We start from the raw sequence: 13,764 nt of genomic DNA on the forward strand, positions 1-13,764 counted from the left end.
TCTTTCTTTCTTTCTTTCTTTCTTTCTTTCTTTCTTTCTTTCTTTCTTTCTTTCTTTCTTTCTTTCTTTCCCAGTTTCTTTATAAACCAAAGTTAATTATAGTACTTGCTTCCTAGAGGTATCAGGATAATTAAATGAGATGATTCATGGAAAGTGCTTGACTTAGTGCATCTGATGAGTTCTCAGTAAATGTCACCTAACATTAACTTTCTAATCTTCTTTGGTAGACCTTTACAAAAATACTTGGAATAGATGGGGGTTCACCTAATAAATGAAGTTGATGAACTTTTTAAAAAAATTTACACACTTTACTACATCTTTATTTTTGTTTTTTTCCTTCTGAATTGTCAGTCGAGAATGGATAGTTGAGATTGTCACGCTTGTGATGCTTATCAATAGTGCATATCTCCAAAGTCATGTATGAGCCAAACCATAAGATTTCAGGTTCAGAACCTTAGATTTGTCCTACTGTGTTTTAAGAAATAAACATTTAAAACAAATTCTAGTAACAATAAGATTTATTCATTCCACAAATATTTATTGAAAATCTACTTATGTTCCAGATGCAAAACTGTACTCTCTTAATTCAGATGTACTCAGTGCTGTTAGTTTTGTTATTTCTTGGACAAGCTGAGTGTGGATGTGACTAATAGATGCTCTTTGGGATTTTTGTTTGTTTTTTGTTTTCCTTTGGCTGGTTTGCTTGGTAGTTGGATTTTTTTTAAGTCTCTGTAAGGCTGTTGACATTTTTACATTCACCTTGTATTTCTCACAAATCCTATGTGAGGCAACTTAGGAATTATTTTAGGTAAAGTGACTTTTACATTAAATATAATTATTTATGAATTTGTGGACTTGATTCAAATTTAAATAGGTCATATATTTTCAGGGTAGACAAATTTCCACCCATGGTAACATGGTGCCTTCATTTTAAGTGTAACATCAGTATAGCACTTATATAAACAAAGCAACAGAATATAGCTTTATGCTTTCTTGTGCTTGATTGATATTTTTCATTTTATCCTTAGGGTGCAAGTCCCAGCACTCTTAAGGAGTTTTTGTGAGTGCTAGAAGGTCAGTAATTTGAATTATGGCCTGAATAAACACTGTTTGGTTCACTTGGTTTCAAAATCCCTTTATTTCCCCTGCTGTAATAAGTAACTTTAAAAAGCAAGTTAATTTTCTTCAAGGTGGATCTCTAATTTTGGATAACCCCTTTTCAGATCAGAAATCAACTTGCAGACTGAAATCTCAAAATACGTTTTATCCTTTTTATCTTTAACCTAAAACACGCTCTTAAAGACACGAGATTTCTTTTTGCTGAATTTGCTGTTTTAATGTTAGACGCCTACATGTATACTCTAGTTCTGAAATTGCAAATATTTGACACAAGTGGGAATGCTTCCCCTTCCCTTGCCCATGACAGACATTCCTAATTAACTGTCATACTTTCTTGCCAAGCCTTGGCGAATCCTCGTTTGTGTCTCAGAGTTTATAAACACTGTGCTCCAGGAAGCTACTAACCTTTGCTTGGACTTGGCAACTGTGCAACCTAATTGCCATTACTACTCTAATTGGTTTGGCTATGGTAGTAGCTATGAATTCTTTGGATTCTCAGGAGTATCAGAATTCTGGAAAAAGGCATCTAAAATTTTTTAATGAAACAAAAGTGGAGTACATTAAAATGTATTTCCAGATTGATTTGATCTATAACACCTTTATTGCTATCTTTTTAACATTTATTAGTAATAATAAACTAATAAGTACCATTTGTTGACTGCCAAATATTGACCACCTGCTATGTGCCTAGCACTATGTTAGATGCTTCACGTCATTATCTCATTTAATCCTTATAATGATTTGCAAGGTAGGTACCGTATTTGCCGGCGTATAAGACGATTTTTTGGCCCTGAAAAATATGCCTCCAAGTGGGGGTTCGTCTTATACGCCAGGTACACTTCAGATAGACTGCCCATAGTGCTTGCCCCGTGCCATAGTGGCCTCCCCATGCCCGCCCACTTCATTCCACATACCGTTCAGGCATCAGCAGCGCTGCTGGGTGTATGCTCGGCTGTTATGCGATTTTGCTGTTATGCGATTTTACCACACTCGCAAAATCGCACACAGCCGACCATATAACAAACTCTGTATTTTGAGTGGAAATGTTAGGGGGTCGTCTTATACGCCGAGTCGTCTTATACGCCGGCAAATACGGTATTATTATCCCTATTTTATAGATGAAAGCTGGAGCCCAGAGATCTGAACATGTGTAGGGGTCTGTCTGCCATTTGTCAGTAGCAGAGGCAGGATTAAGCTTAGGTTCTTTAGACTCAAGCTTCTGGTCTTTTTACCATATTGGTCTACTTCTTCTCAGTTTATATGATGGCTGATGGGTGTTTTGTAATAAATGTTGTATAGGTATTTGCTGATCAAATTTATATAGAAGTATGCTGGTCAACTCTATATAGGTGCCTGCTGGTCAAGACTTGCATCTCTCTCTTGACTCTTCAAATAATTAACAAACTTTTTAAGTAATGGACATGTACTTATGTCTTATAATTAATTATCTGTAACCCTAAAAATATATAATAATAGTATAGTCAAAGCTGCTTTGAGATGGAAGTACTGAGTAAAGACATACTCAGTAAATTTTGACTGACTGATTTAACTTCAGGCCTTCTTTGGGACTGATATAAAAATGACAAAGAATTTCTCCCTTAAATTCTTTGGATTTTTCAAAAACGATTTTCTGTCTTTTGTACAAGTAATTTTGGTAAAAGAGGAAAGAAAAAGATACTCTGCTCTGTTTTGGGGTATCACTACATCACCATTATACTTACCCAGAATAAAACTGTGATACTACAGATTTGTAAATGATTTTTGTGTTCTCAACTGTAAAATAGGGATAATAATAGTATCTCTGTCATGGGATTGTGGGAGATTTAAATAAACTCATGCATATTAGCTTTAGGAACTAATCTTGATTCTTTTCCTTAAACCTGCCATTTCCATACGTCAAGTCCTATTAACTCTACCTTCCCAAATAATCTGAACCTGATCACTTCTCCTTTTTTGTACTACTAACACCCCAGTTCAAGCAGCCTCTATCATTGCCTGGTCTACTGAAATAATAGCTTTATTTACTAGTTTCACTGCTTCTACTTTTACCTCTTACTATATAGTAGCTTGAATGATCTTATAAAATAAAAATCAAGTTTTGTTGTTTCCCTACTTAAAGCCATCCCATGGCTTCCCATTATACTTATTGTAAAATCTAAATTCTTTACTCTGGCATACAACAAATTTGATTTGGCCTTTGCTTACTTTTCCAACCCTTCTTGCCCGATATGCTTTTGCTATACTGGCTTGCTTTCTGTTTTTAAGTACCTCAAAGTAATCCCCACCTTAGGACCTTTGCTCTATCTTATTTTCTTTGTCTGAACTGCTTTGTCCCCATGTCATTTACAGTTTTCTAGCCATACTGGCTAAACTTGAAGTCTCTTTCCTGCTTTTTGTCCCTATGTTCTCTGTATCAATCTATCAGCAACTCCTGTTGGTTTTATCTTTAAATGTATTTAGACTCTTAATTTTTCAACACTTCTGCCATGAACACTTTGCTTACCATCATTTCTGCTTTATTGCAAGAGCCCCTTAATTTGTCTCCCTATTCTACTGTCTCTGCCCTACTGTACTTTTCACCTAGCAGATAGAGTAATGTTTTTTTAAAAAAAAGGCTTTATTTTTTGAACAGTTTTAGATAGTACAGAAAGTTCTCATATACCTTGCATTAAGTTTCCATTTTTAACATTTTATAATAGTATGGGATGTTTGTTAAAATTAATGAACCAATATCGATGCCGTTATATTAACTAAAGTCCATGATTTATTCAGATTTCTTTAGTATTTAACCTATTGTCATTTTTCCGTTCCAGGATGCCATATTACATTTACTTGTCATGTCTTCTTAGGCTCCTCTTGGCTGTGAAAGCTTCTCAGACTTTCCTTGTGTTTGACGACCTTAACAGTTTAGAGGAGCACTGGTCAAGTATTTTGTAGGATGCCCACAACTGTAATTTGTCCAGTATTTTTTTCATGATCAGACTAGGGTTATGGATTTTCAGAAGGAAGACCATAGAGGTAAAGCACCATTTTCTTCCCATCACATCAAGGGCATATATACTATCAACATGATCTTACATCATCTAGTCCTACATTACTGCTCTGAATCTGTCTCCTACTACTCTCTACCTTATAAAGTCAATACTGTACATTAGATTCTTGAAGTTCCTTGAACATACCAAGCTTGCTTTTGCCTCAGGACCCTTGTATTTACTGCTCCCTGTGACATTGGATGCTCTTCCTCTAGGTAGCATCATGGGTCACACACACCCCTTGGTTGCTTTTAGTTTCTGCTCAAATGTCACCTTCTCAGAGAGATTTTCATTGAATACTTTATAAAAAAAAATCCCATTATCCTTTATTTCCTACCTTTTTTGTCTCTTCCAACATGATGTGTGTTTACTTTTTATTTGTTAATTGTTTTTCTCGCCCTACTAGAATGCAGTTCTGTGAAAGTACAAACTTTGTTTTTTTCATCCACTATCCCCAGATCTAGAACCATGCCTGGCACATAGTAGATGCTCAACAAATATTTATAAATGGATGACTATCCCAATTACTTTCTAGAAAGATTGTGCCCATTTATATTCCCTAAGCAGTGTATTGAAATGTTTACTTCGCTTTATCTTGCACAGCATTGAATGTTGTCTTTTAAAATATTTGGTTCGTAAGTATTTTTCTTTTAAATATTTTTAGTTGTATATTTCTATGTTGAATTGTTCATGTTTTGTAAGCTGTTTTTTGAATTGTATGTAACTACAAGACTAGATATGTTAGTAGTGTAATAAATATATGAAAATAACTTATTTTTCCTTTCTTAGGTTATTATAGTGACCACATCACCAAGTTCAACCTTCGTGCCCAACATTCTCTCCAAATCCCATAACTATGCAGCAGTCACTAAGCTCGTACCAACGTCAGTCATTGCTTCCACAACCCAGAAGCCACCGGTGGTTATAACTGCTTCACAGTCCTCTCTGGTCAGCAGTAGCAGCAGCGGCAGCAGCAGCTCTACGCCGTCACCTGTTCCTAGTACAGTGGCAGTGACAGCTGTGGTATCCTCCACACCGTCTGTGGTCATGTCAACAGTAGCACAAGGTGAGTGGTGATTCACCATGTAATTCTGTCACTGGAGTATATAGGAGTTTTGAAGAAAACTGGGGGTGTGTTTTGCAGCTTTGGGTGTGAAAGGCCCTCCTGTTTCATCAGAGATTACCACTCTCCTTCCCCCAGTTTGAGAATGTCAAGCAATGGGTCACTCAGGTTTCTTATAGTAACTAACATGCTCACTCCAGGATTATTTTTTTCAAGTGCATAGTACCTACCTAGTCATCTAGGCAGTTAACATTCACAAAATGTAGGTTAAATCTTGTCACAACAACTTTCAAAGGTGTATACAAATAGCTTTGTTGTAAATGGAATTTTTTTTTTCATTAGAAACTTGAAATTATTTTACTTTAAGTTCTTCAGAAGAGATACCAAGTACACGACCTCTTCAGAGTAAGTTACCCAATGATAAGTAGAGGGAAGAAGGTGATTTCAAGGACATGCCATTGACCTTTTTCTTCAGTCTCATACATTTTTCTGTATGGATGGATGGTGGACGGTATTGAGAGGAGCTGAAGCTGAACTGAAGGACAATTGCTCCTTTATAGCAGAGGAAAGGAAATGTGGAAACCTCATTTCCCTGTTAGCTTAAATCAGTTTAGCTCTCTTCTTTATCTTTGTGTTCCTCCCTTATGTCAGAAACATTCTTTTTGCAGTGTTGGTAAGTCTTAAGATAGGGACCAGAGGGAAGTATTTATTATACAGAGTTCATACTCATGCTTGTAGTCTGTCAAAGGGAGCTTAGAAACCACATAGAACAGTACTTAATATTAGTTTTCATTGACTTCTACTTGAACAGTATATAGCTTAAGATAGACTGGAACTTGGCAATATCCTAGTTTATAACTGGTAGTTGAATGCAAGCAGTCGTCTAGGAAAACAGTGTTTTTCATAATTGCTTTAGTCATGTTTAGTGTGTTCTATATAACTGTTAGCAAGAAAGAGGTTACATAGATGCGATATGGTCACTATTCCGTCTCCATAGCCATACTGGTGGAATGTGAGCATCTGTCATTTTCTGGCTCTAACACCCATTTAATATCTCAATTAATAACAGGAAATAGCAGGCTTGAAATTTTCTTCAATTTGTAACTTTAAGGAATTTTTAAAAACCATTCCAACTTTTCTATTTGCACAGCAGTAAACTGTAATATAGTATTATTAAAAATAGAAATAATTTTTATACAGGAAGTCTGTTTAAAATGGTGGATGCAAACATTATCCAGATTCACCAATTCACCAAGAACAAAAGGCCATCTGTCTCCTCACCCGACTGATCCCTATATCAAAACTATCATCCGTTGACAATTGTTTTTCCCTCCCAGTATTCATCCACAGCTTGCTAAAGTTTTACTCAATTAGAAAGATTACTGTTTTTCTAAAGAAGATGTTATTTGAAATCAGGAAATAGTCCTCTTGGTTACTGTTGAAATATCTTTAGGCAAAATGAATAGTCCATTCTTCTGTTTTTCATTCTTAATTTTCTCCAGGTACCCTTTGAATCTCGTGGGAATTTACAACATAGCTATTTTCTCCTTTGCTTGTTAGTATCCTGTATCTCTTTGAACCATAAGTAGTTGTAGGGGAGCTGGACAAGACATCGCAGAGATTACTCGTAAATTCACTGAAATTTGACAGAACATGAGAGTTGTACAAGTATGTGAATGTAGATACTCAAGGCAACTATGTGATTATTTTGAGTTTCTGTTTGGGATATTTAATTTAGATACTAGTGCTAAGAAATTAAGACATCTTTTGAAAAAAGGTAAATGTTAGTGGAATGTGGTGGTAATATACAGACTAGTAATTCTGACTGCAGAGCTTCTGTAGCAGCTCCTGTGTGGGTACCTGGGGACAAGTATATTCAGTGTCTGCTTCTGTTGGGGATTAAAGATAGGCTGTTTTAGAGCTGATATATCTATCTCTGGTTATTCTTGTAGGGGCAGCTGGTGATAGAGGTGGAAGAGTCTTAGTAGCAGTAGTAACAAGAGTAGAGATGGTTGCAAAGGTAGGGAGTAGGGAGATTGTGCATGGTTGGCTCTTAAAATTCTAATTAGAATGGTTATTCTGAGTTTGTTATCTAGAAGAAAGGATAACTTACAAAAATTTTATTATGGAAAATTCCAAACATTCATAAGTAGAGAGAATAGTAAAATGAACCCTCATGTGCCCATTACCCAGTTTCAGGGTGAGCAACACATGGTCAGTCTTGTTTCATCTGTACCTGCTATTTCCCTCCACACATCCCTGACCTGGAATGATTTAAGGGCATCATATAATTTCAGCTATACATACTTCAGCATGTATATCAAAAAGAAAAAAAATCGTAACCCATAATACCACTATGACACCTAGAATTAATATCATGTTAGTGTCTAAATTTCTTTGATCATGTCATAAAAAAATTTTTTTTTAATTAGGATCCATGTAAGGTCCCCATATCACATTGATTGATATGGTTATGTCTTTTTTTTTTAACTTAATATGTCTCTTTCCTTTTTCTTTTCATGTCTTTGCAATTTATTTGTTGAAGAAATAATTTTTCCTGAGTTTTCCATAGTCTGGATTTTGCTGATATTTATATCCCCCTGGTGTGTTTTAACAGGTTCTTCTGTTCCATGTAGTTACATAAAACTGGTACTTAAGTCAGGAAGCTTGATCAGATTCAATTCTGATTGTTTTTGGAGATAGGGACAATGAACATTTTGTAAGTGGTATTGTGTACTTCCTGTTATATTACTTTAGGAGACACCTGTGCCAGGCTGCCCTCCCACTCAGAAGTCTTCTTCATCCAGCTTGGACTCTCATACCTCCATAGCCACGCCTTCCCGTGGACGTACTGCTTAAGGTTTGAGACCGTTAGCTAGGTGGCTCATATTCACGGAACCCCTCCTTATCCTATTTGGGCTCGAACTCTACAGGCACGCTCGCTGTCCCCTGAATTTCCCATGTGGACACCCTCCTCATCTTATTTATACTCTGACTCCCACAGCAGGCCATTCTCTGCAGTGGGCTCTGACACCCCATGCTTGGCCAGTCTTCTCTTTAGCCGCCTAGTTGTCCATCTTGCTTTGTGCTACCTGATGTCCTTAGTGCTGAATTGTTTGGAAGAGGAAGAGGACCTTTTACTTGTTAAAACAAAGATTAGCATTTATTACCGTTAGTAGTGATAGATATGCGTGACCATTCGATTGTCTTCTTTAACCTTCCTGAAGGTAGGGACTGTTTCATGAATAGAAAATAGTTTCCCAAGGGTCTAGCATGTATTGTAGTGTCTGCTCAGTAAGTTTTTATTGAATGAATAAATATTCATAGAGATGAAGTACTTTAATCAGATAATACAGCTATTATGTGTTTATGTGTTGAAGGCATGATTTGAACACAATTTTCTGATTCTAAAGTCATCCTTACTGCTTTTGCATTCAGATACTTTTCCTATACAAAAGTATATGTAGATCATAGTTTAGCTAAGGAATTACCTCAATTAATAAAGAGTTCATTATGAATGCAATATAAAGATTAAGGCTTTAAAAATAATATCTTTCACTTGTATAATACTTTATGCTCATTGAGTAATAAAATGTTGCTGAAAGTGGCTGCAGAGATCATAATTCACAATTAAGCGGTGTAACACAAGTCACCAAAATACTAATATTCAGGGAGGGATAGGGGTTGGTGATGTAGGAGCATGTGTAAGTAATATGAGTAAGTCCTTCATTTTGTAGACAAAAATGTGACTACGCTTTGTCTACTCTTAAAGTATTTATCTGTGATCTTACGTGACCCACACAGCAACTCTTAGACTTGCAGGGCTAGGAAAACGCAACATAATGGGGAAGCTGAGACCCAAAGAGTCGGAGTGACTTCTCAAGGTTTCTACTCCATCTTTATCATTCTCCAGAAACATTTTACCTAAGAATGTGATATTACTTAACATTTTTCTGTAATGCAATATAATTGTCACAGTGAGTGTGTGGTGAAGGAAGGTGTGAAATAGCCTAAGTACTTGATAATTAGGCCATTAATTTATCAGTTTCTTTGTTTCAGCAGTGCTCAAAAAGTTGATCAGCTGAGTTAGTGAGTTATATATGTTCCAGGTTCTTTCTGTTAGGAATATTAATTCATTTGCAGATAATAGTCCTGTTGTTTTGTTGATGAATTATAAGATTATTGATGAAAAATCTGGGAGAGGGAAGAATTTCTCTAAATACATAGATCTGTAGTGGAAGTTACTGAAACTCCTAACCTATACATGCATTCTTTCTAATATCAGTATTGCATTGAATAGAAATGTCTTAAAACCTTATATCATCAGAATTTTTTTGCTGTGGATACATTGAGTATGCCCACTTGTAACTTTTCATATGATTATTTACTGACTCAGTTGAAGTTTTTAAGAAAGGATTTTAATTGATAGATTATTGGAATGCAATATAGAAAAGCTACTTTGTTGGGCCGGCCGAGTGGCTCAGTTGGTTAAGAGCTCGCTCAAGAGTTTGAGCTCTGAACAACAGTGGTTCGATGCCCGGCCCGAGCTGAGCTGCCACTGAGCTGCCAACAGGTAGCAGGATGGCTCAGCTAAAAAAAAAAAAAAGGAAAAGAAAAAAAGAAAAGCTACTTTGTCATGCTAAATAGTTCAAAAGATGAATGTTTCAGTGTGAATAATTTTATCTAATGGCATGTTTAAAATGACTCACTAGAACCTGAAAAGTAATATTTGAAAAAATGTATTAACAAATAAGATCCAAAACTTAGTTTGCTTAGTTCTTATATTACATTGAGAACCCGTATTTTCTGAGGGGAAATCTATTGAGAGACATGTGTGAGACTATCTTGCCTGATACTTTGTTTCTTTCATTCTAACTCTTCACCAAGGGAAAATCAGTTTAGTTTTTTTTTTTTTGAGTGTGAGAGCAATGATGCCTCCCTTGCAGAGTTTGGGGACTAGGCATCAAATATGTAAAATATCACATTATATTTGACACTTACTAGGTGCTTAATGAGTTACTGTTTTTTTTATTTAACCTAGTCTGTATTATCTACTACAATAACCAGACGTAACTTTAATTATGCTTTAGTATTAAATTTTGTTTTTCCTTACTCATCTACAGGTGTATCTACATCAGCAATCAAAATAGCATCAACCAGACTTCCTTCCCCCAAAAACTCAGTGGGTACCCCAACTCAGATTCTTGCACAGTTTCCTAAACAGCATCAACAGTCTCCTAAGCAGCAGTTACATCAAGTGCAGCAACAGACTCAGCAACAGGTGGCCCAGCCTTCTCCAGTATCTCATCAGCAACAGCCTCAGCAGTCTCCTTTGCCACCTGGTATCAAGCCTACTATTCAAATCAAACAGGAGTCAGGTAACTAGGAAATGTTTACAAGATGTGGTAATCCTTCTCCAATCACCAGTTCTCTGGAGACTGCTTATATATGGATTTACTTGAATATACAGTTTCCTCAAGAACCAGATTTTTAAGTTCTAAAATGTATTTTGAGAGCCTTTTGTTGAGAATACTTATATAAAGAGAACTGGAGTTTGGATCTAGAAAAGGGATAAAAAGCAGCTTGCACCGCACGAAGAGTTTTTTTTTTTTTCAATGAATTCTCAAGAGAGGTAAAGGCTGAGGAAACAAACCCAGGTTTTAGAATTACACTGGGCCCCACTGGGGTTATGGGAAGTGCGCAGTGGAAAAACTAGTCTCAGGAGACTTGTGTTAGAGGTCAGTTCATATTTATGAATATGGCATAAAATTGTCATGAGCAGAGGTGCTAAGATTATAGGACATTGTGTATAGTGAAGAAGTTTGTGGTTTGTGAATTAACAATTTAGCAGTTTATTGAGAGCATCTCCATCATAGGAACTTAGAGGTGGGAGTCAATCACTAAGTAATCAAATCATAAAAGTGTTAAATAGAAAGGCAGGAGACATAGGGAAATTAAAGAGCCTCTCACTTAAATATCTTTAAGAAAAGAAAATGAATTTTTTTTTTTTTCCTCTAATGAATCTGGACTTTTTTTAGTGGTAGAACAGGAATTTGGGAGGATGCTGACATTTTCAGTTTGTTTTGTTTTTTGATAGGAACATTAAATGTATTTTTTTGAGGTATAATTGATGTGTAACATTGTGCTAGTTTTAGGTGTACAACATAATGATTTGATGTATGTATATATTGCAAAACGCTTACCATAATAAGTTTAGTTAACATCCATCACCACACATAGTTACAAATTTTTTCTCTTGTGATGAGAACTTTTAAGATCTACTCTCTTGGAAACTTTCAAATATACAATACAGTATAGTTAACTATAGTCACCATGCTGTACATTACATCCCCAGGACTCATCTATCTTATAACTGGAAGTTTGTACCTTTTGATTACTTTCACACATTTCAGCCAACCCCTCACCACTTGCCTCTGGCAACCACCAATATGTTTGTTCTCTTGTATCTATGAGTTCTGTTTTTATTTTGTTTGTTTATTTAGATTCTACATATAAGTGAGATCATATAGTATTTATGTTTCTCTGACTTATTCCACTTAGCATAATGTCTTCAGAGTCCATCCACATTGTTGTAAACAGCAGGAATTCCTTCTTTCTCATGGCTGAATAATATTCCATTGTATCTATGTACCACATTTTCTTTATTCATTCTTCCATTGATGACACTTAAGTTGTTTCCATGTCTTGGCTGTTGCAAATAATGCCACAATGAAGCTGGAGATGCAGGTATCTTTTCAAGATAGTGTTTTCATTTCCTTTTGATAAATACCCAGAAGTGGAATTGCTGGATTATATGGTAGTTCCACTTTTAATTTTTTGATCTCCATACTTTTTCATACTGGCTGCACCAGTTTACATTCCCACCAACAGTGCACAAGCGTTCCTTTTCCTCCACATCCTTGCCAACACTTGTGATTTCTTGCCTTTTTGATAACAGTCATTCTAATAGATGTGAAGTAATACTTCATTGTGGTTTTGATTTGCATTTTCCTGATGATTAGTGATGTTGAGCACCTTTTCATATACCTGTTGGTCATTAGCATGTCTTCTTTGGAAAAATGTCTTGTTTATATCCTCTGCCCATTTTTTAATCAGGTTGTTTGTTTTTTTGTTGTTGAGGTGTATGAGTTCTTTTTATATTTTGAATATTGATCCCTTATCAAATATATGATTTGCAGATATTTTCTCTCATTCTATAGGTTGCCTTTTCATTTTGTTGGTTGTTTCCTTTGCTGAGCAGAAGCATTTTAGTTTGATATAGTCCCACTTGCTTATTATTGCTTCTGTTGCTTTTGCTTTTGGTATCAAATAAAAAAAAAATCTTTGTCAAGACTAATGTCAGGAAGCTTACCCTTTATATTTTCTTCTAGGAGTTTCATGGTTTCAGGACTTATGATCAAGTCTTTAATCCATTTTGAGTTGATTTTCGTATGGTATAAGATAGTGACTTAATTTCATTTGTTTGTATGTGACTGTCCAGTTTTTTATCACTATTTATTGAAAAGACTGTCCTTTTCCCATTGTATATTCCTGGCTTTTTTATAGTGAATTAATTGACCATATATGCATGGGTTTATTTATGGAATCTCTATTCTGTCCCATTGATATAATGTGTCTGTCTTTATGCCAGTACCATTCCAATTTGATTATTGAAGCTTTGTAACATAGTTTGAAATCAGGAAGTGTGATTCCTCCAACTTGGTTCTTCTTTCTCAAGATTGCTTTGGCTATTCGGGGCCTTTTATAATTCCATACAAATTTTAGGATTGTTCTATTTTTTGTGAATAGTGCCATGGAATTTTGATAGGAATTGCGTTGATTCTGTGGATTGCTTTGGGTACTAGGGACATTTTAACAACATTGATCCTTACGTCCATGAGCACAGAATGTCTTCCCATTTATTTGTATCTTCTTCATTTTCTTTTATCAGTGTCTTACAGTTTTCAGCATACAGATCCTTCATCTCTCCTTGGTTAAATTTATTAATAGGTATTTTTTTACACAGTTGTAAAAGGAATTGTTTTCTGAATTTCTCATTCTGATAGTTCATTATTAGTGTATAGAAACACAACTGATTTTTTTGTTGTTTTTTTTTTAAGATTTCACTGGGGAATTGGGGAAGGGAACAGTGTTGGGAAATTGGGGAAGGGGAGCATTGTGTTTTTCCAGGACGTTTCAGCTCCAAGTCAAGTTGTTGTCCTTCAGCCTTAGTGTGGAAGGCGCAAGCTCAGCTCCAAGTCCAGTCGCCGCCCTCAATCTAGTTGGGGGGGGGGTGGGGGGAGGGGTGCAGCCCACCATCCCATGCAGGAGTTGAACCAGCAACCTTGTTGTTAAGAGCATGCGCTCTCACCATCTGAGCCATTCAGCCACCTGATGGCAGCTCAGCGGCAGCTCAGCTCAGACACAGCTCACTGGCCCATGTGGGAATCGAACTGGATACCCTGTTTCTCAGAGCTTGCGCTCTAACCAACTGCGCCACCCGGCCGGCCCTGAAAATGGATTTTTAATCATCTCTTTGGAACAGCAGGG

The 13,764-nt window shown here is 36.1% G+C and overlaps 1 protein-coding gene across 10 annotated transcripts in view; it reads left to right on the forward strand.

The window, feature by feature from the left end:
* Positions 1-13,764, forward strand: part of EMSY (EMSY transcriptional repressor, BRCA2 interacting) — an 83,496-nt gene that overhangs the window by 23,772 nt on the left and 45,960 nt on the right. For all 10 annotated transcript variants that reach the window (XM_019649362.1, XM_019649364.1, XM_019649369.1 and 7 more), the window contains 2 exons: positions 4,941-5,217; positions 10,338-10,592. In XM_019649362.1, the coding sequence (XP_019504907.1) occupies positions 4,941-5,217; positions 10,338-10,592 (532 nt within the window). The remainder of the gene's footprint in view (positions 1-4,940; positions 5,218-10,337; positions 10,593-13,764) is intronic.

This window comes from Hipposideros armiger, unplaced genomic scaffold (assembly GCF_001890085.2).
Source record: "Hipposideros armiger isolate ML-2016 unplaced genomic scaffold, ASM189008v1 scaffold_132, whole genome shotgun sequence".
Lineage (NCBI taxonomy): Eukaryota > Metazoa > Chordata > Mammalia > Chiroptera > Hipposideridae > Hipposideros > Hipposideros armiger.